The sequence below is a fragment of the Ornithodoros turicata genome, chromosome 1 (assembly GCF_037126465.1).
Source record: "Ornithodoros turicata isolate Travis chromosome 1, ASM3712646v1, whole genome shotgun sequence".
In the NCBI taxonomy this organism is placed as follows: Eukaryota; Metazoa; Arthropoda; class Arachnida; order Ixodida; family Argasidae; genus Ornithodoros; species Ornithodoros turicata.
Genome location: NC_088201.1, coordinates 128,739,529 through 128,766,093, shown reverse-complemented (window position 1 = coordinate 128,766,093; position 26,565 = coordinate 128,739,529). Strand labels below are relative to the sequence as shown.

At 46.5% G+C, this 26,565-nt stretch overlaps 1 protein-coding gene across 1 annotated transcript in view; it reads left to right on the top strand.

Moving 5' to 3' along the window:
- Window positions 1-26,565, top strand: part of LOC135368854 (venom metalloproteinase antarease TserMP_A-like) — a 93,501-nt gene that overhangs the window by 32,582 nt on the left and 34,354 nt on the right. Inside the window, exons 8-12 of the mRNA XM_064602395.1 lie at window positions 5,766-5,902; window positions 11,413-11,465; window positions 13,485-13,596; window positions 15,547-15,687; window positions 24,885-25,017. Coding sequence (XP_064458465.1) covers window positions 5,766-5,902; window positions 11,413-11,465; window positions 13,485-13,596; window positions 15,547-15,687; window positions 24,885-25,017 — 576 coding nt within the window. The remainder of the gene's footprint in view (window positions 1-5,765; window positions 5,903-11,412; window positions 11,466-13,484; window positions 13,597-15,546; window positions 15,688-24,884; window positions 25,018-26,565) is intronic.

The following is a 26,565-nucleotide window of genomic DNA, read 5'->3' as shown; positions in this document are numbered from 1 at the left end:
GGTCGATGGTCACACCCACTGTGCACACACATATCCCTTGCATCACGAGCAAAAATGACCATCCCCCGCCTGTCCTGCGGTAGCTCGTGCTGGAGCACCTGGACGCCCTACACAGTCAGCGACTGCAAATGTATACCGGCGGCTCAGTTTCCGCGGGCGTCTCCACAGCAGCACTGTTCCTTCCTTCCAAAAGCATCGAACAAGCCTTCAAGCTTCCCCACGAAATGTCGTCCACCGAAGCATAGCTTGTAGCCATTCACGAAGCGCTGAAGCTTGTATCCTCTCGTCCAACTGGAAGTTGGACAGTCCTCACAGACAGCAAGTCGGCGCTGGAGGCACTGTCTTCGCCTCGCTCACAAGTTGTTTCTGACATCCGCTCACTGATCCTGATTGTGCACAACCTCCTCGTCACCTCCGGCCACTCCGTCTGGTTTCAGTGGGTGCCAAGCCACATTGGCTTGCCGACACAGCAGCTGACACAGCCGACACATGGCGCAGCTGAGTGCAACACTGTCATCCCGCTATCACCATCCGTCTGGGCATACACATCGGCCGGCGCTTTACCTTCGACACCCGGCTTTTCATGGAAAACACTGTCGCAGCCAACACCCTCCTCCACCGCATTGACCCGAAGATGGCCTTCACTGTGTCGCTGCAGCTGTCTCGAAAAGAAGAGTCAGCTCTCCATCGTCTTCGCCTGAATGTTGCCCGTACTCCATCGTTCCTGTTCAAACAGCGTCCCTCTTCGGCGTGCCCCTCCTGCTCCACCGACGCCGACACCTATCATTTGCTCTTGACCTGTCCAAGATATGCCGCTCATCGGACTGCACTCAAGCACCGCCTGTCTTCCCTGGGGCACAGAGACCTCTCTTTGGCCACCCTACTGGGCCCTGTAGGGCAGAAGCAATGGGCTGTTACCAGATCACTAATATGCTTCCTGAGTGACTCTGGGCTGCTGGACTGCCTCTGAGCGATCGTGTACTCCAGCCCGCCCTGCTGCCCATATGCCGCTTGCGTCTTTCTCCTTTACTGCTTCTGTTTTTTCTTCGTCTTTTTTACAAGGAATAGCAAGTCGTCTTCTGCCTGGCTGACGTTGCCTTTTTTTTTGTAATAAACATGTCCCCCCCCCCCCTTTGCGATGGGCAAGACACATTTATTTGACTCCAGACGAAATGTGACAATTTCTTCAGGCTGACTCCCTGCTGCAGCTGCGCTTCCAACACCTGGGTGCCTACAAAACTAGTAGCAACAAGTTTCCGTGGTTATGCGAAGTATAGTAAAGTTACAAAGAACAACAATTTCGTTAGTGAATACATTATTCTGCATTAATCTATCCGCGCTATATGACGCATAATGTCAGTGGCTATCGTGACGTGACCTTCAATTCAGATTGTAACACTGGCGTATAAAGCGGTATCCGGTCCGAGAGACGGTAAAAACGCCCGTGCTTTCCCACTCGACTACCGTGCACCAGTTCCCTGCATAGCTCCGAATTTTGCCGAATTCATAGAGCCGACAAATTGATAAACCAAGAAGTGATGAGTCGATGCACCTCCTACAGCCTCACCTCCAAAAACGTTTACGACATCCCTGTATATTTTGGTGACTCCAGATGTAAAAAAAAAAATCGTGCTATACGACAGCTACACTTTGCGTTGTTGCCTCGACTGCTTCCATTCATTCAGCGTCGCGGTGTGAAGGCGACGCAGATTTTCATAGTTCACAGCGACATCCACATGCAACGCAGACCTCTAGCGACCACGGGAAAGAGGTTGGCGTGTGGTCCAGAGTATGGGGGAAGGGAACACAGGAGCGGCCACTCGCCCTCTTTTCGACGGGGATCAGCGTGCTGGCCTGCGCATGCGATTCTGAGATGCTCCTATCTACCACGTGACCGCTTTCTTCCTTTTCTTTTTTCCTTTAGAAATTGGCGATAGCCCTTCGTAATGGAGTTCAATGGCATGCTGTACGCCATTTCCTAACACTTTTCAGTACAGTAAAGGATGATCTGCTGTGAACTGCATGGTACTTTGTGCCTACGAAGTGTAGAGGCGACGTAGTAAGAGATAGGGACGAGGAGCAAGCCGTCGCCGGAACCTGATATTACCTCTCACATTGGTACATTGATTTATACAGCACGCGTAAACCGGTTCAAACTGTTATTTTCATTGCGCTGAACCCGAACCGAACCGAGCCGATAAACTTGAGCCGGAACTTGAACCGAATCCCCCAAAATAACGGTTCCGAGCCTTGGTTTTGAGTGCGACAGCATCCGCCTTACGAACGCTTCTAGCAGCTTTAACGAGTCAAAACTTGCTTCCAATAGACGATATGCAAAACGCAGCGCCCTCTTGTAGCGCGCACGGAAACGTCCGGGATTCCGCTATGTTTGAGGCTCCCTCCCCGACGCGAGTCATACACACTACTCACCTCCAGCTGTTCTATCGCGTGTCTTGCCTCACACATGTGCTGTTTCACTATGTTATTGACATAGTGAGACGAGGGGTTCAAAAGGGAATGCAAGCAAGGTAGGAGTAATTCCGTATTACTTGTTTCATTGGAGCGCGGTCATTTCGATTGTGGTGAAGAGAATTACGTTAACCTTGTGCAAAGCTGCTCTTTAATGCCATCCTATGACATATTTAGACAGTTCAGTACAGTCCATTTAAGAACTATATAGTGCACCGTATACGCATAAACATTTACATTTGTTACAAAATAAAAGCTTAGTACGACTGCAGCAACTGTCGATGGTCAATTATCCTAATACCATCGATGTTTCTGGACACTATCGATGACTTATCGATAGTTTTCTATCACGCGTTCCCTTGGTAGTTTCCGCTCTGGTTTCTCCTTCAATGAGAAGACTGATGGCACAGAAAATTCATAGACTCCGTCTTCCATTTGGCACGTTTGGGACAAAATCAGTCTCTTTGAAGTGCCGTGAAGACACCTTTGCTGTGTCAGCATTGAACTTATCTTTTTACTTGATGGCTAGCAGTCATTTCTGTCTCAGGGAAGCTGTTGAAGGTGACTGTAAGGCGAGCATGAAATGTCCTCGCACAAAATGATTGAAACAGTCAGAGTGCACCGTCTGAGGAGCACATTTAACGAGGTCTGGAAAACAGTCACATGAAATGTAGTGCAACCAAACGTGACAATTATGTGGGAGATGCTCAGATAACGAAAACTCAGAGAAAGACCACATTTTATACGAGTACGTAACGGTGTGTATCACAGCGGGTTTCATAGCAACAACTGCAATCGCACTAAAGTTTTATTTTGTACAAAATGTTTTTGCTATCAAGTGCACGAACAAGTTCTCAAATGAGCTGTACTAAACTGTATAAATTTCTCCTGGGATGGGATGACAAAGCATCGTTGCACTAGGTTAACGTAATTTTCTTGACCAACCAATATCACCGCACTCAACGCTTTCAATGCAATAAGGAATACAGATTATTTGAGGCTGTCTTACCTGGTTTACATTCCCTTTTTAAACCCGCGTCTCATCAATCACACAAACAAGATAGTGAAACAGCATATGTGAGAAGCATGACACGCGAGAGAACTGTGGTATGGCAGTCGTTTGCATTGCACGGGCCGGGCAGGATGCCTCATACATGGCGGAACGCCGGTAGGTTCCCAGGAATGCTACGAGATGGCGCATATGTTTTATAGTTTTATATAGTTTATTTTATTTAGTATATTAGAGTAGTATAGTATATATATATATATATATATATTAGTATTTTATAATTTATAGTTATATAGTTTTGCATATGATCTATTCGCCGAAAAATTTTCGGCGTGCCGTAGATTAGGCCTACCGGTCGCCATAGCTCCGAGTCATGTGCGTTCAAATACGCATGCGCTGTAAACACAAGCCCCATTGAGGCCGCCATGTGCCTCACGGCAGCGGGGTTAGTAGAAAAGGGTGGTGGTTTGTGATTGGCGGACGAAGGTCTGACGTGATGAACTTGAACCAGGCGTTACTGAACCAGTGGCTAACGGCGGCTGTTGAATACTGCCAATACTGAGCAATATTGTTTCCCTTGGCCAGGCGACAAAAGAAGGAACGAGACAGCGACGACGCATATTGTTTCTCGTATTCATTAATCATGTAGTTGCTTATGCCTGCCGGGTGATTCACGAAGGTTGAACAGTTCGGCTGAACAGTTTGTAAACAGGTGGCGCTATCGAAATGCTTTCTTTTCAGTGAGCATTCCTGACACATTGGCCACGAACTAAGGAGTGAGTGGCTCCTATGCATACGCTCCCAATTTTGAAAGTTTACTTTGCGCTTCCAAAACCTGTGTTTTACTGAGTGGAATTTTCTGCAAAAAGAGGTTACAGAAAACATAGACGTATCTACAGGGTGTCCCAGAAAACGTGTCATTGAATTATAATAAAAAAACTACGCCACCTAGAATCACGCGGTCAACGGTATTTGTTCTTACTACGTTTCTTCCAACTCCTGATGTGAATGTCATGTATCGTAAGTTTAATTATGTAAATATTGCCACGTATCATGTTTGAAGTGACCACACGGAACCGCAACAACAGCTAACAAGGCGTCGAGCGACGGGCTGAGGCCCGCGACACGTCGCGCTACGCGGCAAGCGATCCTTCTGGGAGCATCTACTCCTTCGCTCACATCAATCTCAAGGACGGGCCGACGACCTTGGAGAGGCTTCTGTATTTCCTCCTCTCCACCACCGCGCGCTTTCTACAATGTTCGCCGCTGTGTATAAAAGCTTGTGAGCTGCCAGTCGGAACATTACTCGCCTTAGTTCTGTTTAAGCGCTAACGCTCGTCGCCGTATTCGCAGATTATTCGCCGTCTCGCTCGTCTGTTTTCATCCGTGACAATATTTGCGAACTGAACTCGGAAATGTTCCAAGTAAAGGTCACTTTTTTACCCCACCAATATGAACAGCCCTTAATTATCCCTGTCAATTATCATTAAGTTGAATAAATTAGACACGCTCTTCACATTGGTTGGGCAAAAAAAGTAACCTTTGCTTGGCAAATTTCCGACTTCACTTCACAAAAATTCACATAATTAAAGTTATGTTGCACGACCTTCACATCAGGAGGTGGCAAAAACCTAGTAAGAACAAATGCCGTTGACCGCATGATTCTATTTCGTGTAATTTTTTTTAAAAGTTATAATTCAATGACACGTTTTCTGAGACACCCTGTATACTTAGCGATTCGTAGAGTACAATTAATTTGTTCCGATTTACATATTTGTTGCGCGGAGCACCGTACCGATACCCTCTTGCGCTCAGCTATCCGCCTTCCAATTATGTGTTCGTCTGCCTGGTTCACACACGGTAGTACTAAAAGCGGAGATGAACGCAGAACGGAAATGCAGAATGGGAACCTGGATCGGCTAGTGCCGAGTTGTGTCGTCGATCTGGCAAAAAAACGCGAATACTCTTAATGGCGTTGACTTTGTTTCTGTATGCGAACTTGAGTTTTCGTACATACTCTCCCCACTTCCCCCCCTGACGTTCCGTCTCCCAGGATTTTCCGGTATAGTAAATAGATCGAAATGAAATAAGGGCCACTTCCCAACACAACCGGTATACCTTATCAGCGATACACTTCTTCCGAAATCATATCGTGTGGTTTCACGCATTACTGCACATTAATTGGTTGTTAATTAATGGCGATATGACACTGAGCATGACAATTTTTGAATGACACTTTTTGCATTATGTTTTTTTCTGATTATAATCATTTTCCATTTTGTAATAGAAAGGGAATTCGGATATTGTGTCAGAAACCGTTAGAGGCGGTCAAACCTACCTGGACGATTCAAGGACGATGAACAGATTCCGGCAACACTACAGAGTAACTAGAAGAACAGAAAACATTGCATTCTTATTGACAGGGTACGTATCTTGTCTGTCATTTCGTGCACGTAAAATGTCCCCACCACACCGATAAAAAACCGCGAACTTTGAATCACCAGTTCGCACATCGTTGGGGTAAAAGTGGCTTTACCGTTAGCAAACTGACACTGACGATAGTTCGGGAGATTCCGGATTAGTTTCAAAGTTACGTACTGCCTAATAATAAAGTACAAACCTTCTGCATACAGCTGCATCGTAGAGATCATAATCTCTCACGGCACGCAGCCTCTGCCATTGATGCCCGAAGTTTCGTTTTTCGTGCACACACATTAGTCTATCATTAAAACCAGCCCTACAATTTGGGGATTGATGGCTCGAGGGGAACACTGCTCGACGCCATCTTCCATAGAACGATAATCGCTTCGCTCTACATCCCATCCTACAGTTGGCAATAAAACCTTCCCGTTGTTGTCACGCTACTCGCCGTCGGCTCCCCAGTCATTATTCGCCACCACCACCACTTCCACCTAGTGTGTTGCGACGTTGCGCGAGCTTATGAGGCCTGTCGCCATCAATGATTCCGTTCTCCATGTCTCTCCGTCAGATCCAAATGATCCTGGAAGCAGCCGCACACTCTGCCGCCAAGGACTTGTTGAAGATGCCGGATCGGGGTCTCGATATGCCTGGTCTTTCCGCATCGTGCGACATAGGTGCAGTCACACCGCGCACTCCGTCGCCGGCCTCTGCGCGTCCCAAGCACATCTTCGCGGTCTTCTTGTTGCACTTGCACAGAAGGTGGCTATTGCTCCCGTTCAACAGCTTTCGTCGGCCTTTCGGCTACGTTCTGTCGGAGTTCTACATCGTCTCTCAACGAAGCCCGTTCGCCACTGTCATTCTCAACCAACCACTATAAGTACCATGTACTATCGGTGATGCAGCCAGCAACTGCCAACCACCTTGCTACTGGACGTGAAGCTCTGCCCCAACCATCAGCGGCTGGGGAGAATCACTGGGGCTCCTTTTGCATAAGAGACCGTACGCCCAGCTACCGTTTTGTAGTGGACACCAGTGCAGATGTGGGCATCTTGCCGCCTGCCCTGCTTTCACTGCAGGGGGGAGAGGCTGGACCGATGAGCCGAATACACATTGCAAGGTTCGAACGATTCGCATATCGCTAGGTCTCGTCATCGCTCAGTCTGAACATAGGTTGAAGTCTCGTCTTCGCTGCATTTGCACTGTCGTCGACCAGCCGTACGCAAATCTTGGGGCTGATTACGTCAACAATTTTGGCCTGCTGGTAGATGTTCGCCGGCATCGTTTGATCGCCAACACCACATTCCTTCGACTACGCATACTGCAAGACACATAGACGCATACCCTAAACGACTCATCGCAGCGCAATAACATGACATCACCTCTCTTTTGGACGAAATAATTGGTCGCTCCTACTTGTCACACTTCTCTTTAGTAGCCAAAATGGAATGCAAACTGGAAAACACACACACACACACACAATTCCCTCAACCGACTTCCTCGAAGAATATAGGAAATTGCCTCAGCACGAGAGCCGCCGATATTTCGAACAGTAATTGTTTTTCTTCAGAAGAACAGTCTCTGTTCGAAATGTCGTCAGCTTTCGCCCTCAGGCAGTTTGTTTCATACTTCCTTACCGCTTCGCTGGATTTCTCCCCGGATTTCTCCCCGTCTTTCCTCGAACAAAGCCTATGAGTGACTGCTTAGCGGTCGCATTAAGCCTTACCGTATCCAGAAGCATCTCTTGCGTTCGTGTGGGTGGGCCCACTACCAAATGCGTTCAGTCCGAAGAGCCTTCCTAAAAGTATAAATTATTTGCATACCGAATTTCACATATTCGATCCGCAACGTCTCTGCCACAGTTATAACTTACAACCACAACTGCCTGCAACGGCGACCGCCAAAGTGAAAGAGGAAAACGTGTAAGGGTTAAACGATTCAAAATAACAGGGCAACAAAAATAGCAGGGCTTGGCGGCTGGGCGTGTGCGTGCCTTCGAAGCGGGCTTACGTCATCGCCATCCAATTCTCTCAGCCAACTGTGAACGACGAGGACGACACACCCGGCAGGACCATGTGCACGCATGGTTTCAGTTGAGACAAAAACGACGTCGTATATCTAAATCGTAAATCACTTGAAATATGGCGAAAGGAAAATTGTCAGCAATGGGAGGAAGAGATTATGCGGCACAAGCAGCGTCTAAGGATCGTTCGGTGCTCAGCAGCTCGACGGAGGTATGTTCTGACGAAGAAGTACAAAGAGGAAAACGTTCTCCGGTAACCATGCTGACAGTCAACAGCTATATTACATTTCTCGTAGGATTCTGTGTCAAAGTTTACATACAATCTTGTCATCAGGTCATATTAAAACATATTTCATGGCGAAGTATGCAAGCTTGTTTGCAAATTCTGCAGTGTGCACGCAAAAGCCCGTCCACGAATCGGCAGCATGTTCTGTGTAAGATGTCACGACCAGTTCACATCGGAGGCGGGTCATAGCAGATGCCGTTCACGCCCGTGGTTAATATAGAATATCTTCGCTATTTGAACCACTTACAACTTCATAGTTCACAGAGTGAATGCTTTACTACAGGGGAACAAAAATTAAAAAATAATCGTCGGCCTGTCAAATATCCTTTCATGGTTCCTTTCAACAAGTTTCTCGGGATCTCTAAAAGGTGTGAGAGGCCCTAGAGCCGCGGAAATTTAAGACTTCTACTGCAACAGAAAACATAAAGTGGAAGCACATAGTGGAAAGGGCAGCATGGTGGGCAGGATTTTGGGAGCGCATGGTACGCTCTGCAAAAGAATGTCTTCGGAAAGTCCTTAGAAGAGAATTTCTCTGCTTCGACGAGATAACGACAGTTCTACGCGAAGTCGAAGCGATCGTAAATTCACGCCCACTGACCTTCATCTCTTCCGACACCAACGAACCGGAACGTTTAACCCCTGGCCACTTCTTAATTGGAAGACGACTCGCAGCAGCACCAGAAGCGAGTGTACCTCACGTGCCAACATTTGGCAGACAGGAACTCACACGGAGATGGAAACACCACGCACATACACTAGATCATTTCTGGAAACGGTGGCAGGGAGAATATATATTACAACCCCGCTCTGCGCATTTGGCACCGAATAGGCCCACTTCGAAGATACAAGAGGGCGGCCTAGTCGTTCTGTATGACGAGAAGATTCCACGGCAGATGTGGAAGATCGCGAGAATGCTAAAAGCGCACACCTCACCAGAAGGACAGTGCGGTCACGTACTGCGAAGCTGGCCCAGGTGTGGTTATCCGCCGACCTATGCAACTGATGTGCCCACTAGAACTTCTAAATGATCGCCACTAATCAAGCGATGATTTCGCGCCGGGAGGATGTTTTGTGAGGTCCCTTCGGGGACTGCGTACGAGATACTATACATAACGCACTGAGTTTGTGTAGAAGATCCCAAGACCCATCACGCCGGGGTGAACTCGGAACGATGTCGAAAATGATCTCTGCTTCGTGTTTTGTTTAGTCGGGCGTTCCGTTCCCTCCTCTATCCCTCTCTCTCTCCTTGTGAGTGTTTCTGGTTCTGTCTCGTATAATGTCAGAGTGTGCATCTCACGTTCATACCGGACAGACGTATAGTTGTGTTTCTTTATGTGGGCCGTACTATGTATATAAACGCCACGAATGGAACCAGCATTCCGTAACACCACGTTGCCAACCGGCCACTGTGTTTCCGACGAGGACATTCGTCCAGATGAAGACACAACGAAGGCTATTATGGAAGCTCTACGTCCGAAACATTTCACTACATTGGCTCAGCTCATTTCACTACAATAGGTCCTTCTTCGGTCTACGCTTCGTAGTACTTGAAGTTTATGCCACAATTTGTGACACTTATCGGACCTCTTTCGGCCCTATTTCGAAAGAGCGTACCATTCTGTCTATCTGAAGAGCACCAGGAAGCTGTCGACAAACTGGGACATTTGATGCTAAATTGACACGACATTGACAATTTTCAATCCCACACTGCCAACCACCGTGACTACCGACGCATCCAACTACGGCGTAGGAGCAGTCCAGGAACAGCAACACCGCGAGGGACTACGTATCGTGGCCTTCACGTCGCGGACGCTTTGTGGCACCAAACGTACTCGGACGATGAAAAGGAGGACTTGGAATGTTTTTAGGTCTGTGAGAAGTGTTTACACTTTAAGAAGAAGTTTACAATTTGGCAGACTGTTCACTCTTCGTACTGATCGTCAAGACCTAACTATTCTTGTCTCCACCCAAGGCTATGGCTATCACCCTATGCGCATTGCACGCTGGCTCAATTACGAAATCGTCTTAACAAATGGTTTCCGTGAGACTGTTGTGTGTTTGTGCTTGCGTTTATGTGTGCCGAGGTTCAATGAAATCACAATAAATGACAGCAGGGGTACGGTTGTGTAACGCGAATTTCAAGGGGAGCGGTTGTTTGTGGATGCCGACAGTTTTATCGCTTATACGTGCACAACTGCTTTAGAATGACATGTACTGCCTTGTGATCAGTGAAGTGAGTGGCGATGTGTAGAGCTGGGACAAAATATTACTAAAATCGACACAAAAGCGGGACGGGACACGCAGAAGATTGAGGACACTTTCCGGCACAACGTATCCATCCCTAAGTACGTCAGAACTGATTTCATTAGCTTTACATTATTTAAAATTGTTTTGCATCACCGAAACTGAAACCGAAGCAGAGGATTTGTGATACAGTCACGGCGATTTCTCGAGACCTTCCAGTTAAAAGGTATCGCCGTAAAAAGGGTTTCACAACTAAGAAACCGCTACACTTCCCGTGTACGATTGCCGGCAACAAAGGCCAGTCAAGGCAGCGATGGCAGTGACACGACCGCGATCTGTATGACCGAGCGGCGTCTTCAACCCATTACGTGGCGGGAGATGCGGAAGGAAACAACGGATGACCCTGTCCTTCCTACTGTTTATAAGTACATCATGTCAGTTTCAATACTGCATAAACCGATTTTTATCGACGGTTTCACATTTTCATTGTCACTAAAAATCTCATGATCTGCTGAAGCAAGTCGCTAAAAAAAGTTCCTAAACCAGGTATATGAAACAAGTCGCTAAATCGAGCAAAAAGCAAACGGAGCTAGATTTAGCAGCAAAATTGCTAAAATGGCAGCACTGGCTGTGGCTCATCTCTAGAATAACGAGTATTTCTTTCCTCCTTGGCTGCTCTCTATTATGACTACATAGTAGATCCCCCATATTGTGGGACGTTCATTGTCTTTAAGCCAGCACCCCTAACGACACAATTTTATGCAAAGCGAGTTCGAATAACGATACTTTGCACGCCATTGCGATGGCCTCGAGCCCGTAACCCCGACAACCAGCGATATCAACGGGGTAAGAATTCGACACCGTAGCATAGTGTTAGAAAAACTGAATTGGAGTCTATATGAAATGAATCATCAAAACTACGCTTTGCAATACGTAACCCTTGTCTGCTTTGTCCTTGAGCAGATTGGATATGGCCTCTTTTCCAAGTTACGGCGAATGGAGTACGAACATAGCCGGTAAGTGCAAGCTTTAAGGCAATAGAAAGGAACAAAGAGGGCAGGCAACTTAGAGGAGTGATAAACGCTATAGTTGGTACCACCGTGTGTACGACAGAGGCGTTCAGTTGTCGACATAGCTCGGCGTTTCGGGCCTTCGAAACTTACGATCACAATCGTCTGATAAGGCGTGAGGATACGAACTCACGTGAAGATCGACATGGCGTATCGGTGAGCTCGGTCCTGCCGGATTTTAGCGCGCTCCCCAGAAAATGGCACACCTCCTCTGTTTACAAGTGTGATGTTTACAAGTGCGATGTGTCTGTTTACACGCAAGAGTAGATGATGGTAATCGTGAATGTCGAAGGCTCGAACCACAGAACTATGGTTGTCGCATCGAATCCGGATTCAATCCACTAAACAGAGGTGGATGGAGACGGCCGATGCGCATTGCATGTAAAGAGAACGTGCCCATAGAGGGAAAATAGGGGGTTTGGTATATCGTACGCCGTCAGCTTCGCGTACTTAAGGGATAGCGTGGCTGTTCCACGCGCTGCGCGAAGCTCTCTATATGTTTCCCGCGTGCGCGTAACAAACAACGCTATCCCTTACGTACGCGAAGGCTATAACATGAAATATACGAGAACTCTTTAATAAAAGAGGAATTAATGCTGCTTGCTGTCGATCAGTTACGCCGTATGCTACTGCCAGTAGGGTTGACCAAGTGGCAACGTGAAATAATTCTAAGCCACGCTCTGCTTTGGATAGAGGAAGTAGTCACTACTGACAGCAGCAACAGGACTTGCAGCCGTAGCGCAAGATACATTGTGAGGTACATGCCTTTGCACTATTAAACTTCGAATCATCATCAATCATCATCATCAGGTACACGTGTGCACGGTGCGTAGATGTTACCTTCTCGGTGTTTTCGTATTCGGTGCTAATGTGGCAAACACCAGAAAGGACAGGATTTGCGGAAGTTGTCCTCTGATTTTCTATAATGACGCAGCGTGACACAATATCCGCCCTGTACTCGATGCGCATCCATGTGGACGGCGGCGCGTCGTTTTCCTTCGGGCTTTGACTCAATTCGATACTCTTGGAGAGCCCTTAAAGTAGCACAGAAGTCATTTTTAACACCCAGTTTTCTTCCTATAAAACTGTTAAGTAGGCCAGTAAGATGCGCCATGCGAAGTAATTTACACCACAGAGTCATTATTATCGCAGAAATTGAATTTAAAATACGCCGCAAAAAGCGACCGTGCGCAACAGTGGTAAAGAGCAGTACCAGCCTGTGATCTGCCTGGAACCTCGCGCTGACGCTAAAGGAGAACGCTCGCTGATTGGCCTAGAGAAATGTTGTCTGCTACTCCGCTGTCGTCTGCTACTCGGCTGTTCGGGGTTCTGATAAAGCCTTTCTCCTTGCTCGGTAATGCGTCGGCCGCTCCTTCTATCCCCAATTCTCCGGAAAAACTGGCGAAACAGGTTTACGGCGGCCAAGGGACAAGGCGCTGACCCCCACTGACCGGCAAACCAGAACGAGTCTCCTTATGCCGTCATCGGTGACGTTCTATCATACCTCCTCATCCTCGTTATAGCTGGAGTGGCGAGTTAAGGGTGAAGGCGCGGAGCTATGTTTATGTGAGTTTTTTTCTGAGAAACAAATTGCACACATCAACACATTTCGCGCTATTCTGTATAATGACACACACTTTCATCAGATGTCTTAATATGAATTTTTTTTGGATGGCCCTCTGTACTCCTTTAATGGTTACCGAGTGTTCTATCAGCTGAAGAGCATACCAGAACGAAAAACGAAGACGTTGCACTGTGATGCCTTAATTGATGACAAAATGCTACTAAATTATAGTTGAACAGCGGAACAATGTTTCGAATAAACCACGAAGCAATGGCAAGCACAGAACCATTTGCGCTCACAGTTTGATAGAAGTGCAGTTTTTACTTGCCGTTTTCAAATTGTACTACCCTTGTAGTGGCCTTGTGGTGCATCTACCCTCTCTCTTTCATTTCGTTACAAAGGACGTGCTTACTTGGGAGGAGTTTGCATTCCAGGATACAACACCGGCATCGCAGAAGACACGGCACTCAGTTACAAAGGAGTTACCACTGTTGCACACGAACTGGGCCACTTGTAAGTCTTACAGCATTGATCAGGGGAAATACGGCTCAGCGTCACGCCAAGTCTTGCGCGGGGAAATTACAGAGGAATGGTGCTGTCGGATCATGTAGTCCAAATACTATATGCCAGTGACGTAGACAGAAAAATATAAGGGGTTCTACGGGGTCTTTGCATTGGAGGTGGAGTATTTCAGTTAACGCGGAAAGTTTTCCAAGTTGTTACATACTGAACTCAACGCAGCGCGAGAACCAGGACAACATGGAACCAGACAACACAGGCGCCGGCTACCAACTGCGGTTTATCATGCGAACCGCAGGAAAACAAAAGGGAAAGGGACGTAAATGGGAGGGGAATAACGGAATGCAAGGCACAGAGGCAGTACACGTCATGCGTTTAGATAAGCGATCTTCCACTCCTGAAGTTCAGTGGATGGTGCACTAACACAGCTTTCTTGTCTGTAATGGGTCGTGAGAGCCTCGTATATGTCTCTGGTGATCCCTGTATCGGACTATAACCAGAGCGCTCCCTAACACTGACCCACAAGCTGGGCAGTGTAGCGCAAAATTGCTTCCTGCGTCTGATTCCCTAATGAGCGGAGCGCTCACCAGCTCCGTGCAGGCCTGATGTCCCAGTTGAATGATTACAAATGGCCGGTTATCGCCCGGTCATGCTGAGTGACATTCCTGAGGTTCTCCTGCGGAAGGTGAGGCAGGGGACTGAGAGGCAGCGCGACAGCGATGGTTCCATATGTGTATGGAGTGTCTCACGAAATAAAATTTAAAAAAAAGCCTGTAGAACGTGTTGGTGCCCGAATGTGCCGGCCAACTCGGCTTGCTGTGCCCTTGGGTGAACAGTCTAGAGCCGGCAGCACCCTCGTGCCACGATCAGCCACAGGAAACAGTTTGTGGAATGCCGCAGTGGCATCGTTCATGGCATTCCATTGACTTGTGACAAGTCGTACGTAGAGCAGACGGGGAGATATGTGAATGAATGGCTCCGTGAACATAAAAATTCTCTAATATCAGGAGCAGGAAGCAATCCACAGGGCAGCCTGTGCATGCGGCCCTCTGTTAGGAAGAAGTCGGGTTATCGCGAGCTTCACGGATTACCGTACCAAAAGGATGTACGGGGATCTCACGACCCATAACTAACAAAAACGCTGTGTGAGTGCATAATCCATTGAATTTCAAGTACGGAATATTACTTATCTGAACCGTGCGTGTCCTGTGTAGCCACTGTGCATTGCAATCCCTTGTTCCCGTTCCATTTTCCTTCATTTTGTTTTCCTGCACTTCGCATAATAAACTTCTGTTGCAAGTCACCGTCTGTGCTGTCTGGTTCCTTCTTGTCCTTGTTGTTGCGCTGTATTTCGTTCAATGGAGGATTTCACCTTCGTTTCTCTATCCCAAATGCGCTATCAAAGGCACAATATCGGGGGTACGAAAGGTGGGATTTTCCCTCTACGGCAGTGCTACCGGTGTCGAAACGCTCTATGACCGTCGGTATGTTTCAAAGAGCCTGAGGAAACTCGACGAAGAACACCCAGATAGAACAGCCTCGCAGTCTATCCGTTAAATACCAAAACCGTATCCGCTAAACGTGAGACGATTAATTTGGCAGGATAATGGCGAGGATAATGCGAGTATCTGCTCGTACCGCAGCGGTACGCGTTTCTATACCCGCTTTCGGAACCTTATATTTCGATCTCAAATCAGGGATATACGGCGGTTCCGCGGACATTACAGCACCCGCGCACACCTCCGGGCGCAATCTGGAATTCGGGACAACTCATAGTAGGACAACCCTGTTAGGTCATGCGTTTTGCGTTTTCGTGTACCGATGTCTTTATTTATTTTTTTCTCCTATCATAATCGTTTTCTGTTAAAGAGAAGATGGACTTCCGTTGTGTCATATTCATAACAGCATTCATTTCTATTTCCTGAATTTTAAAACCAAATCCAGACTGGGCGCACCACATGACGGAGATCTGACTACCAGCACCTGTAAGTACTCCGATGGCTATCTGATGGGCTACGGCAACAAAAGCGTCAACCATTACACCTTTTCTGTGTGCAGTCAAGACACCATAAGGGCATACCTCAAGTGAGTTGCTGCTTACTGCATTTGACATTGACTTAAAGATTGTTACGCAAATGTTAGTTCTATTTATTTATTTATTTTTCACTATGCGCAAACTCATAATTACACTTGATTCCACAAAAAGCCGGAACTGCTGCACAATAATGCCAGTACCGTCTATAGGCCCACATGGTATATAAAAATCTAAATAAATATAAATAAATAAATAAGCGGAACGCCTCTAAAGCACGTAATTGGGCTTGTATCGAATGAATCGTTCCTTTAACACCGAAGCGAATTCGGGTAGAATAAATACGTAACCAAAGCAATGGAATGTAACTCTGCTGTACAAACCTTGGGATTTCTTCGTCGTACATTTTCTTAGCATCTTCAGAAGTGAAATTACTTGCCTTTAACACATTTATCCGCTCAAAATTAGAATATGCTTCATTGATATGGAACCCCTGCGAAGGGCTCTCGTTCAGAAATCACAATCCGTGCAAACCAAGGCTGTGCGCACTATTTTCAATAAATATGATAGGGATTCTAGCATAACAAAATTCTAAGTAGAGTATGGTATTCCCTTGTTAGAAGCAAGACGTAAGATACACCACTTGCAATTAATGATAAACTTTATTCACAACAGAGTCGATACCTGCGTACACCGTATTCCGTCTCTGAACGATCTCATCACCCTTACAGGTTATATAGATTGGGAGAAATCCAGCGAACCGGTAGAGGAGTACGGAGAGATTTGCGAAGGGAGTTCGAGAGGTCATAATGAATATATGTAATTTTTAAATTATCCTTTGTCGTCATGTATTAATGACTGTAACTCGTTGCCAGCTAATTTTGTTTTTTCCCGACAACCTAAATTATTTTAGGGGAATGTGTGATGAACTCTACTTGTTCTAGTTGTGTTGCACGTGTTGAATTGTTCGTAGTTCACGCAGTCATTTGCGTTTTTTTGTGTGTGTGTGTGTTCCCTGCCTTTGCCTGTACTTCGCATAGTCATTTGTACTATTCTATGCTCGCGTTATGTTCACGCAGAATTGCTTGTACCTCACGTAGTTATTTCTGCTATTTTATGTTATCCACATGTGCATTTCTTCCCCTTATGTACAGCCTTTTCTCCCTGACGGTATTAAAATGCAATGGAATGAAATACGCACCGAATAGTTATACAACCTAACTGAATATGGAGCGAATAGTTGGCAGTGGAGTGAACGATTGACGGTGGTGACACCGTGCTGTTTGCGAGAGAGATTCGTCTGCCTGTCTGGCTGGCGGCATCTATTACTTCGGTGGATGATGCGTCCTGGGCCAACTTCACAGGGAACTGAGCGGACATTTGCCTTCAAGCGTATGAGGAAAACCTTACGAATGATGACATGATCACAAGTGCACATCGACATTTTGGAAACAGCAGTCGTCAACGTTGTCATCTAGCCTCGCGCGACACGACAGTGTCAAAAAAAAAAAAAAAAAGAAACACAGTACAATTATTTTTAATGATTTATTTCAGTGCGAGGAGTAGAACAAAAGCAGCAACATTTCTTTCCTTTTTCATGAGCTGAGACAATGTTCACGCATAAGAGCGGAGCGAAACGTCGAACTGGCCAAAAAATTTGTAATGTAATGACACATCCGTAAAGCATAATCGTCAAAACTACGCAGTATACTTGCGTAACTACTTACAAAAAGAAAAAAAGAAACACACAGTACAATTATTTTAAATGATTTATTTTGAGTGCGAGGAGTAGAACAAAAGCAGCAACATTTCGTTCCTTTTTCATGAGCTGAGACAATGTTCACGCATATGTGCGGAGCAAAACGTCGAACTGGCCAAAAATTTGGTAATGTAGCATGAAGCATATTCGTCAAAACTACTCACTATGGTTTGCTATCGCCGTGTAATCGGAATTTAGGTTACTGGCCAGGCTCAAGGTCGATGCTCAAAGTTATGGCGACCACACGTGCCCTTAACGAGCGCCAATGTTGCGCCATCTCTTACGCGAGAGCAGAGGCTTCAAGGTCGTAGCTCTACCGGAAGAAATAGACGACAGCGGCTCACATATCCCGAGCCGAGCGCTACCGATGCGCCATCTGTTAAGCAAGAGCAGAGGCCGCGGCGCTCCGCCTCCCGAGTCCTCCTATAGGTGCGCCATTTGAAGGCGGTACCTCCCTTGCTCTTGGTCAGCAAAGTCAAGGACAGTCATGTATTTCACCACTAGCTTCTCTGAGTTACTCTGGGTGCCAGGCTATATTGATAGACACATATTAGGGCTCGGGATCTGACACGTTTTTCCGATTTTCGTTTAAAACGTTTCCGAGTTAACGTGAAACGTTTAAGCGTTGTGTTAAAATGAAGCGGTTGAACGTTATGTCGAGGTCGTTTAAACGTCTTGTTAATACGACACGCAACGCCTTTCGAAACGGATTGCTATTTAAGCAACTTCTTATCTTTATTAATGGGAAATATGGACGCGCGAGGCATTACGGGAGACGGAAGTTGTCACCGTTATGCCTGGCGCGTATATGGTTCCCATCATTAATTACCAACTACGTCGGTAACTCACTGCTTTATAAGTACCATATGACCTCTGTTCATATATACGTGTATTTGGCTTTTATTCAACCATATTTGTGTTCATTATCGTCCTACATTTCATTATGAACCGACGTGTTTCACAATAGTTTTAAACATGTCGAGCTCGTAATGGCGGTGATGACGTTTGAATCTTTTGGGTAGTTTATATTAAAAATTCTGTACTTATGTTCTTTACGCGAGTAGTATTTTGGTGAAAAGACCAACGCGGAAGATGGTCACCCTGAGCGACTACTTTAGCCAGAAGCATGTAACCTGCTGTTTTTTACTGGTTCTCACTATTGCACTCTAAAACCAGAACATTTGCCAATTACGCGTTAAGAACCAATCATTGCCCGAATGATATCATTCTTGCGCCACAGTGGGAAAAAAGGGCTAAGCACGACTTTTGTGGCATGATGCGCTGACGCGAATTCCCACAAGGAGCCGTACTCCTCCCGTTATGAACAAATTGGGATGGAGAAAAAGATAACACCCAGAATTGTAATTCAGCCGGACGATGTCGATAAGATAAAACTCCGTTTTTGGAGTGTCAGCGATCCCAATGTCATGAGTGCACGCAGAGCGGAGTTCGTGTGCGCTGCGAACGGGGTCATGGCAACGCTCTATTAACCACCAAGAAACAGAACGAAAATGTGCCCTGCGACTGTTTTGTATTAAACATGAGACGGTCACAAATGAGTGGGACCAAGTAACATGCCACTTTAACGATACCCAGCAGTGTCTTTCAAGGAAAGTAAGCTGTAGTGTTTAGAGGAGGAAAGAAAACGATTATGTAAAAGAGAACGATTAAACTTCTCCTGGGAAAAGGTTTAAATACGTGTACGTGCTGTTGAACGTATATCTAACAGAACACGCTTAATCTGTGAAACGTGTTACGAAACGCGTTTCCTAAGAAAGCGTTTAACGTTTTGACGTTTAAACGTTTAACACAGAGCTCTAATACATATTGCCAGCTTGGAAATCAGGGTCCAACCGTTGCATCGCACTGACTCGTTGCTTCGCAGGCATGAGCTGAGGCACCGATTAGATTTCATTATTGGCCAAACATCGCGAGTTGGTGCATGGGTAAATTGTTTACGCTCTGCCGGTGCTGAACGGCCTCCCTCCATCATCAGACCATGAGCTCGAATGCATGATGGCGCGAGACCTCCGCGCGTGTCTTCGAGCATCTCAGACCTGCATGATTATTGTCGAAAGAAGAGAAGCCCAGCACATGTTCATCGCTACGTTGAACCCTGCCGCATTTTCCTGCGCCTTATGTGCATTACGAAAATCAGAACTACCTATGTAGGTACTGCCTTTGCGCGGACACTAACTCTACATTACAGCACTACATGCAAGATAACAACAGTCCCTAGCGGAGTTTGTTTTTTGTACTAGCCGTACCAAGCGAACAATCCAACCGCGTGAGAATCGCTGCGGAAGGCAGGACACTCCTAGCGACTTGTCCAGAACAAGATTTATCACTCATTCTGAACATGGCGGAAAAGACGAGAAGGCGTCAGCAAGCAGTGATAGCACTCCACGAGGCCGTATAGTGCTTCTCCCCACTGGGACACATAATCGACGCGGTGGTGGTGGTGATGGGGATAGAGCTACCCATTTTTGGCCTCACAGAGGTGGGCAGCGTCGCGACTGATGGCTTGGGGGAATGTGCGTCCTGAGCAAACTTCTACGTGAACTATGCCGACGTAGGTCTGAATGCCCCCCCCCCTTTGTCTTAGGCAGGAACACCGCGAAGCAAGCAACGGGGCACGAAAAGTAATCGGCAAGTCAACAGCCTTAAGTTGATCGATGTACTATAGAGCAGCGTCGGCACACGCGAATCAGATGTCTTTGGCCACCCCTCGCGTTAAAGATGACACCGAGAATTTTGTTCTCCGACGTCACTTGAACCCCAGATTTGGCACCATTTGGGCATTCAAATACAGGGCAGCAAATTTCGATGTGTTGAGCTTGGTGACACCTTACCGTGATCCTCAAAGGCCGCCAAAACAGCATCTAGGCAACTCTCCCGGCGTAAAACTACTGAAATCTTGTCGGCCTAGCCGAAGACACATGCCCGGCAACCTAAGAGAAACATAAAGCAATGACAATGTCACGAAGAGAGGATCAATCGTAATTGTTCAAGTGCAGGAGAGAGAGGACACGCCTGTCTAACCACGAGATGTCAAATGGGTTCGATGAGCTGCCAGCAACGGAAACACGGCTGCTTGCACCCCTATACAATACCGGGATGCTCCAGTTCAGATAACAATAGATAAGTACCGGGTCAATACTGCACCTCTTGGTTCAGATTTAGGATTTGAGGATCAACCGTACTACACACGCCGCGTACCCTTTGTCGTAATAGAGCTCGTGTACGGTTTCTGGAACAAAATGCATAACAGCACACAAGACTACACAAATGCAAAGACGTTCACACTTTTATACGGTCGACGAAGGCGAAATGCAGGTAGAAACACATAAATTACCAGGCTACGCCTTAGACGCCAGCACGACAACAGACGCTTCCCAGTTCAAAGCAGATTCTGAGTTGATGCCAATGGCGGTTGGTCGCATTTTACGATGAGAGCACTATGGCTATAGTTTCGGTTTGACAGACCGGGAAAACTCACGTCTCGCAGCGTAAAGTTAATCAACAGTATTTTTTTTTTTTGCAATCTACTCACGTACGTAGCGTTCTGTGCATCACCTTGTACACTTTGGAGGATTTACTTATTTATTTTAATATATGTGGACATACATTATTTGCACATGTTTGTGAAATTAATTTCGGCTTTTTTTTGGCAGTATATAAGCAAAGATTATCTTCACAGCGTTCACAGCGAAGAACCTCGTACAATCCAGCGTACTCGCTGGAACACCCCATTTCCAGCTTGGCTCCAGCAGGAAACCATCCTGGTTTCCGAATGAAAGTTGGATGGTTTCAGAATGGAAATTCAAACAGCACTAGACCCAGCATGGAAACAGCCTTGACCAGCTCAGCTCCAGCCTGGGATGGCTTTTCCATGCTGGTTCCACAGGGGATCCAGGCTGTTATTTTTCTTCTTTTTTTTACTAGCGCTTGCTTCTAGATCTCGTAGTTGTCTGGCAAAAAATTGCGTGGGAACATTGTTCCCGCAGTCATTTGTCTAAATCGCTTTTGATTTCTGGGTCATCTAGTAAGGGAACGTTGAGACACAAAAAACAGCATCCGGCGCAAAAATTTGCAATATCAGATAGGCACAACAGGCCTCCTTGATGGTTCGTAATGTCACCAGCAGGACAAACCAGGCACCTCGACATGAAGCTGGCTAGACCCGGATACACATACAAACTGTCTATTCCGCGGTACTGCCTACGGCGATTGCTCCAAGTAAACTGGTACACGTTGCCATTGTCATGTGCCCGGGCGTGAAGAAAGCCGATTGAAGAAACAAGTCTTTCCATTTCTCGATTCGCTTGTCTTCCGTACCTGCTGTCAATCGTTCATTTAAAGTTACCTCCTAATATTAAATTTTGGTTGCTCATGTAGGAAAGTATCCATCTGACGAAAGAAATCTGAGCGATTACTTCGACGGACGGGGACATATACGTTGACAATTTGCAAAGGCTGATGAGCGTATCCAAGCACCAACGCGACAACCCTTCCCTCGGTGTCATCGTTGAACAACTTAACCGAACACCTAAGAGTGGGGAACATAAGTATGCCTGTTCCAGCATGATGCGGTGACCCGTGGCTAAATAATGCACAGAACCCATGTGAAATTTCAAGTGGTTGGAAAGACCGAGCCGATAGCGCCCCAGTAAATTACAGTAGAACATCGACGTGAGCTTGTTTCGCCCGCTCGACGACTTTTAATTAGTTGATTTGCCTGGGGAAACCGCGAACATTTAAAGTTGCAATAGTGAACGCTGTCATTAATAGTCGAATAAAAGAATGAGAACTTAAGCTCCTGCGAAAGGCTTATTCGCAGTGTCTAAACACAGGGATTTCTTTCATGGTATTTAAACGTGGGGTGGTCCTTATCAAGAGCAACCTGGGGACCTGGTATAATATCAGTGAACATAAATTCTTCTTCAGGCTGCTCACCTCAGCCGATGACTAGTGTGTCTGAACATGCCTGACTAACATTATCGACATCTTGAACCGCACAAGCCAGTTCCCTACCGACCGCTTCTGTAGCTATATCACACAAATTCTGCACGTGAAAGCAACATCGTATCGACAATGTCCTCCTGGGGTGGACAGCACATGAGTGGTTGGTTTGACGATGCCCACTTGTGTGCGGCCAACAACTGCAAGCTACTTCGACCCCCCATCTGTGGTTCGTGGCACGCTACTCCTAGATATACGGTTAATCCAAGTCGTTAGAGGCAGACACCGCGTGGTCCCCTCCGCAACGCTTGCACAAAGCATCACCGTTTTCGTGATCCACTTCAGAATAGCGGGCGCAGACTGGTGCTACGCAGTCCCTTCTTAGATGTCCCTCAGCGTTACAGCGCAAGCACACAAGCTTAAGGCCATTGAAGCTGCACGCTCATCACAAAGGAAAGGGAAGTTGGAACGCGAAACATCCGTTAGTGTCAAATTTACTGAGTCGCAATCACTGCACGGGACGTCGAGCGTCTATCGATTACCCAACCAAAGCCTAAATTACTCATATGACTGTAAAACCATGTGGCTTATCTACGTCTCTTCGACCTCTGCCCGTGCGTCATCAAGCAGATTACTCCGCACATGATTAATTACAATTATCGCATGTGCACCCACGTATTCACTAAAGGTTCATGTATCCGTGCAAGTTCCTTCTCTCTTTTCGTTACTCCCGCTGCTTCCATCGCGTGCGTTTCCGTCTTTCGCAGGATTTCGTCGACGTGCGTTGAACTCTACGTTATTCTTTTTGCCATGCACAAAATTTCGGATAGCCCCGCCCATCTATGGGGTGCCTTGACAGAATATATATATTTTTTTTTCCGTGTTAGCGCCGTGAAGCAATGAGCGGCGTACAGACGTGAGCAGGTGGAGAGAGGACAGCAGGAAAGAGTGGGGTTAGTATGTTTCCTGGGCCGACTTCAAGGTGAACTGTGCCGACATTCGTCTGGAAAGTCTTCGGAAAACCCAGGGAAAAGCTCAGGTACCACAGCCGGTGACAGGATCCGAACCCATGTCTCCTCCCAGTCTCGGCGTGGAAAGCGATCACTCTAACCACTACGCCACGGGAGCTGGTCCTTGACAGATTAGAGATGGCCTCTTCAGTGCATGGCTACAATGGGATTACGCGGTCCCCTTAGCCCTATGGTCTTAGACATACTTCAAGCAGACGAGAGGATGGCGGAGGCGGGACACACTGTGTCACTGTAATCGATTGCTCATCATGTGGGCATCGCCCGGAATGAGAAGCCTTGAGCTGCTACCAACTCCTAGCTTTTGCCCCAATAATATCCTCTTCAGGTAGCCGCACCTGTTTTATTTCCGCCCTCCTTGTCCCAAGAATGCAAGCCCAATGAACACACAGTGTCTCCGATTCCCTGCGGTGGTGATGGTGGTGATGGTGGAAAGGCTCGCTGTTGTCGGCCTCACGGAGGTGGGCAACGTAACGACTGTCGCCTTGGGGAACGTGCGTCCTGGGCAGATTTCTAAGGGACCTGTGGCGACATATATGTTTGAAAGTGTCTGAAGAAAATCCTCAGACCGCACAGGCGGCACAGGGATTTGGATCAGGTTACCTCCCAGTCTCAACTTAGCACACTAACCGCTCAGCCGCGCGAGCGGGTCCCATTCCGTGCTCTCAACTATCGACTATACATTGTCTCTCGTCCTTCCTCGTCGAATGCCGTGTCCGTTTACAACCTTCCACCGAATAAGGCTGAACGTGACTTTTCTGCCTGACTTCAAATTTCACATGGGTTCTGCTTGATCTGACATGCGGCCCAACCTATTTTCTGCGCGGTGACATCAACCACATGATACTTGAGAGCAGGTTACATCATCAACGACGCCCTTTATGAAGCGTCGTTTACGCGGCACGTACCACCGCCTGATCTTGCCAAGATTCTTGGACCGTGGTCGAATCCCTCCCACCAGCCCCTGGACCATTGCAAGCCTTGCAGAATTTCTGTACATTTGCAGGCATAGTGATAGACTTTTAGGGGACGCTTTCCATCATCATCCCGTCATCCTTTCCCAATAGCAGCCGGGCAGTTTAACGTCAGAGCAGCGGTGAATCGTCCATTTCATCACCATCAATTTATATGTGTCATTCATTATGCAGTTGAAACTCTATCCTCGACCCTTCGTGTCTTCCCTTTTGCCTATCTCTTCAGACTAAGACAAATAACCAAGAATTGACCTAATACAGCTCGCCTACATTGTGTGTCCTTGTTCTAAAATATGCATTCGTGTAGTTTCAGAAGTAAACATTTTTAACGAAGTAGACAAGAATCAAAGACTGTGTTGTTCATTTCGTTCAATCCTTATTCCTCTGTTCAAACATCAAATCAAATTCAAGCAACCGTATACGGTTCCTTGAATTTCATTTGATTTGATTTAACTATAGTTGTATTCCGCTCACAAAAGCCCTCTTTTGATTTCTAGCACCTGTACACTATGTCTTGCATATTGCAGGTCTGCAAATAGAAGGTGTGTGGCAGCGATGGCCACCCCTGTATACAAGACCCCGATAGGACTTCCCGGTAAAAATATCAGTCTGGACGAGTACTGCAACCTGGTCGATGCGAAATGGACATTCGCCAGCTTGGTAAGCCTTACGTGCGTACTCTATACCTTGTAGGATCTGTAACCAAATACTTGAACAGGCTTCCGCAACGTGTTACACAATGAGGTGCAATCGTTCTACATAATCCATATCAAATGAATAGATCAGACTACAAGGTATAGCACACCAAGAGTAGAACACCTCAATCACTGAGAACGTGGGCGAAAGAGCGGCGCCGCAATAAAAATTACTGGATTTCGAGTCCTCGTTATTAGTCACCCGTTTGAACGGATGCGCTGTGATCACTTTCTCACTTTTCGTTTTAGGAGCATGCTCACTGCAAATTGCGGCTGTGGAGCGTTCATTGCGGCTAAACTGCAATTTCACTTGCTCTGCAGTGCCTCATTATTTGCCGACATAGTGTTATGTGTTTCGGAACACATAAAATAACTTATCTCTAACCATTCCTCATATGATACACAGCAGAGATGTAACACATTACAACATTATGCATTATATCTAGGTATCGGTAGCGCGTTACATTTTTGAAACATGTAATGAGTAATGCATTGTCATTACATTTTGACAGAAGGATGCGACATAGATTTTCTGATTATTTAGATTTAATGTTCTAACACTGTCTAAAGCCAACAGTTAAAGAAAACTGATTCTTTCAAGCAAGCCAGAACAGGCTAACGTGTGCCCTGAAGATGTCATGATGATGTCATCACCATTTTTCTCCTTTTACGCTTTTCGATCAAAGCATAGGCGCCGACTGCGGGGGGGCGCGGGGGCCCTTGCCCCCCCCCCCCCTCGGAACATGAATTAGGGAGGGCGCGTCTCCCCCGGGAACTCCCGCTAAGAGACTGATACCAACCTTTGGGGTCGGCGCGCCCGGGTCAAAAGAGCGAAGAGGCACCAACCCCAAAAATGCATCTTGCAATTTGTAAAATATGTATCCGCCCACCATACTCATTATCACAGTAGGAGGCGAAGCGAAGAAACACAGAGGATGACACAACACATAGTCTGAATTTCGCCCAAAGCAATCAGATCAATGAAACGAGGCAGTCGAGAAGGTAGCACCAGCAGCTGGCCAGTGAGGTGTAACGGTAGGATCTTCGGAACACATATACGTTGGGAGCGGGTTCAACTCCCGCTTCCCCATTTCATAGACCATATTCATCATATTGCGCGCATTTGGGGTCAAACACCGAGGATACAATGCATTTTGCTCCTTTTGCACTCCGTTTTCAAAGGCGTAATGCCTTCAGTATTGCACATGTTCACTGTTCACGTTCTTTCTGTTTTTTTTTCTGTTCTTCCTTATTTCTATTTCTATCTTATTTCTATACCAGTTCCGCATACATCATAGTATCCCGCAGGAGAGTGTGATTCTTCAGCTTTAGTTTTGTGTTCTTCATTTTTTTCTTTTCCTTTTCCTTCCTTCTTTTTGTTTTCTTTTGCTTTCTTCTTTCCTTTGCCTTTTTTGTCTTCCCCCTTTCACTTTTTTTTTGTAATAACAAGCTGACATCCAACTGGCTTACCTTCCCTTTCTTTTTTTTTCTTAATAAACGTATCCCCCCCCAC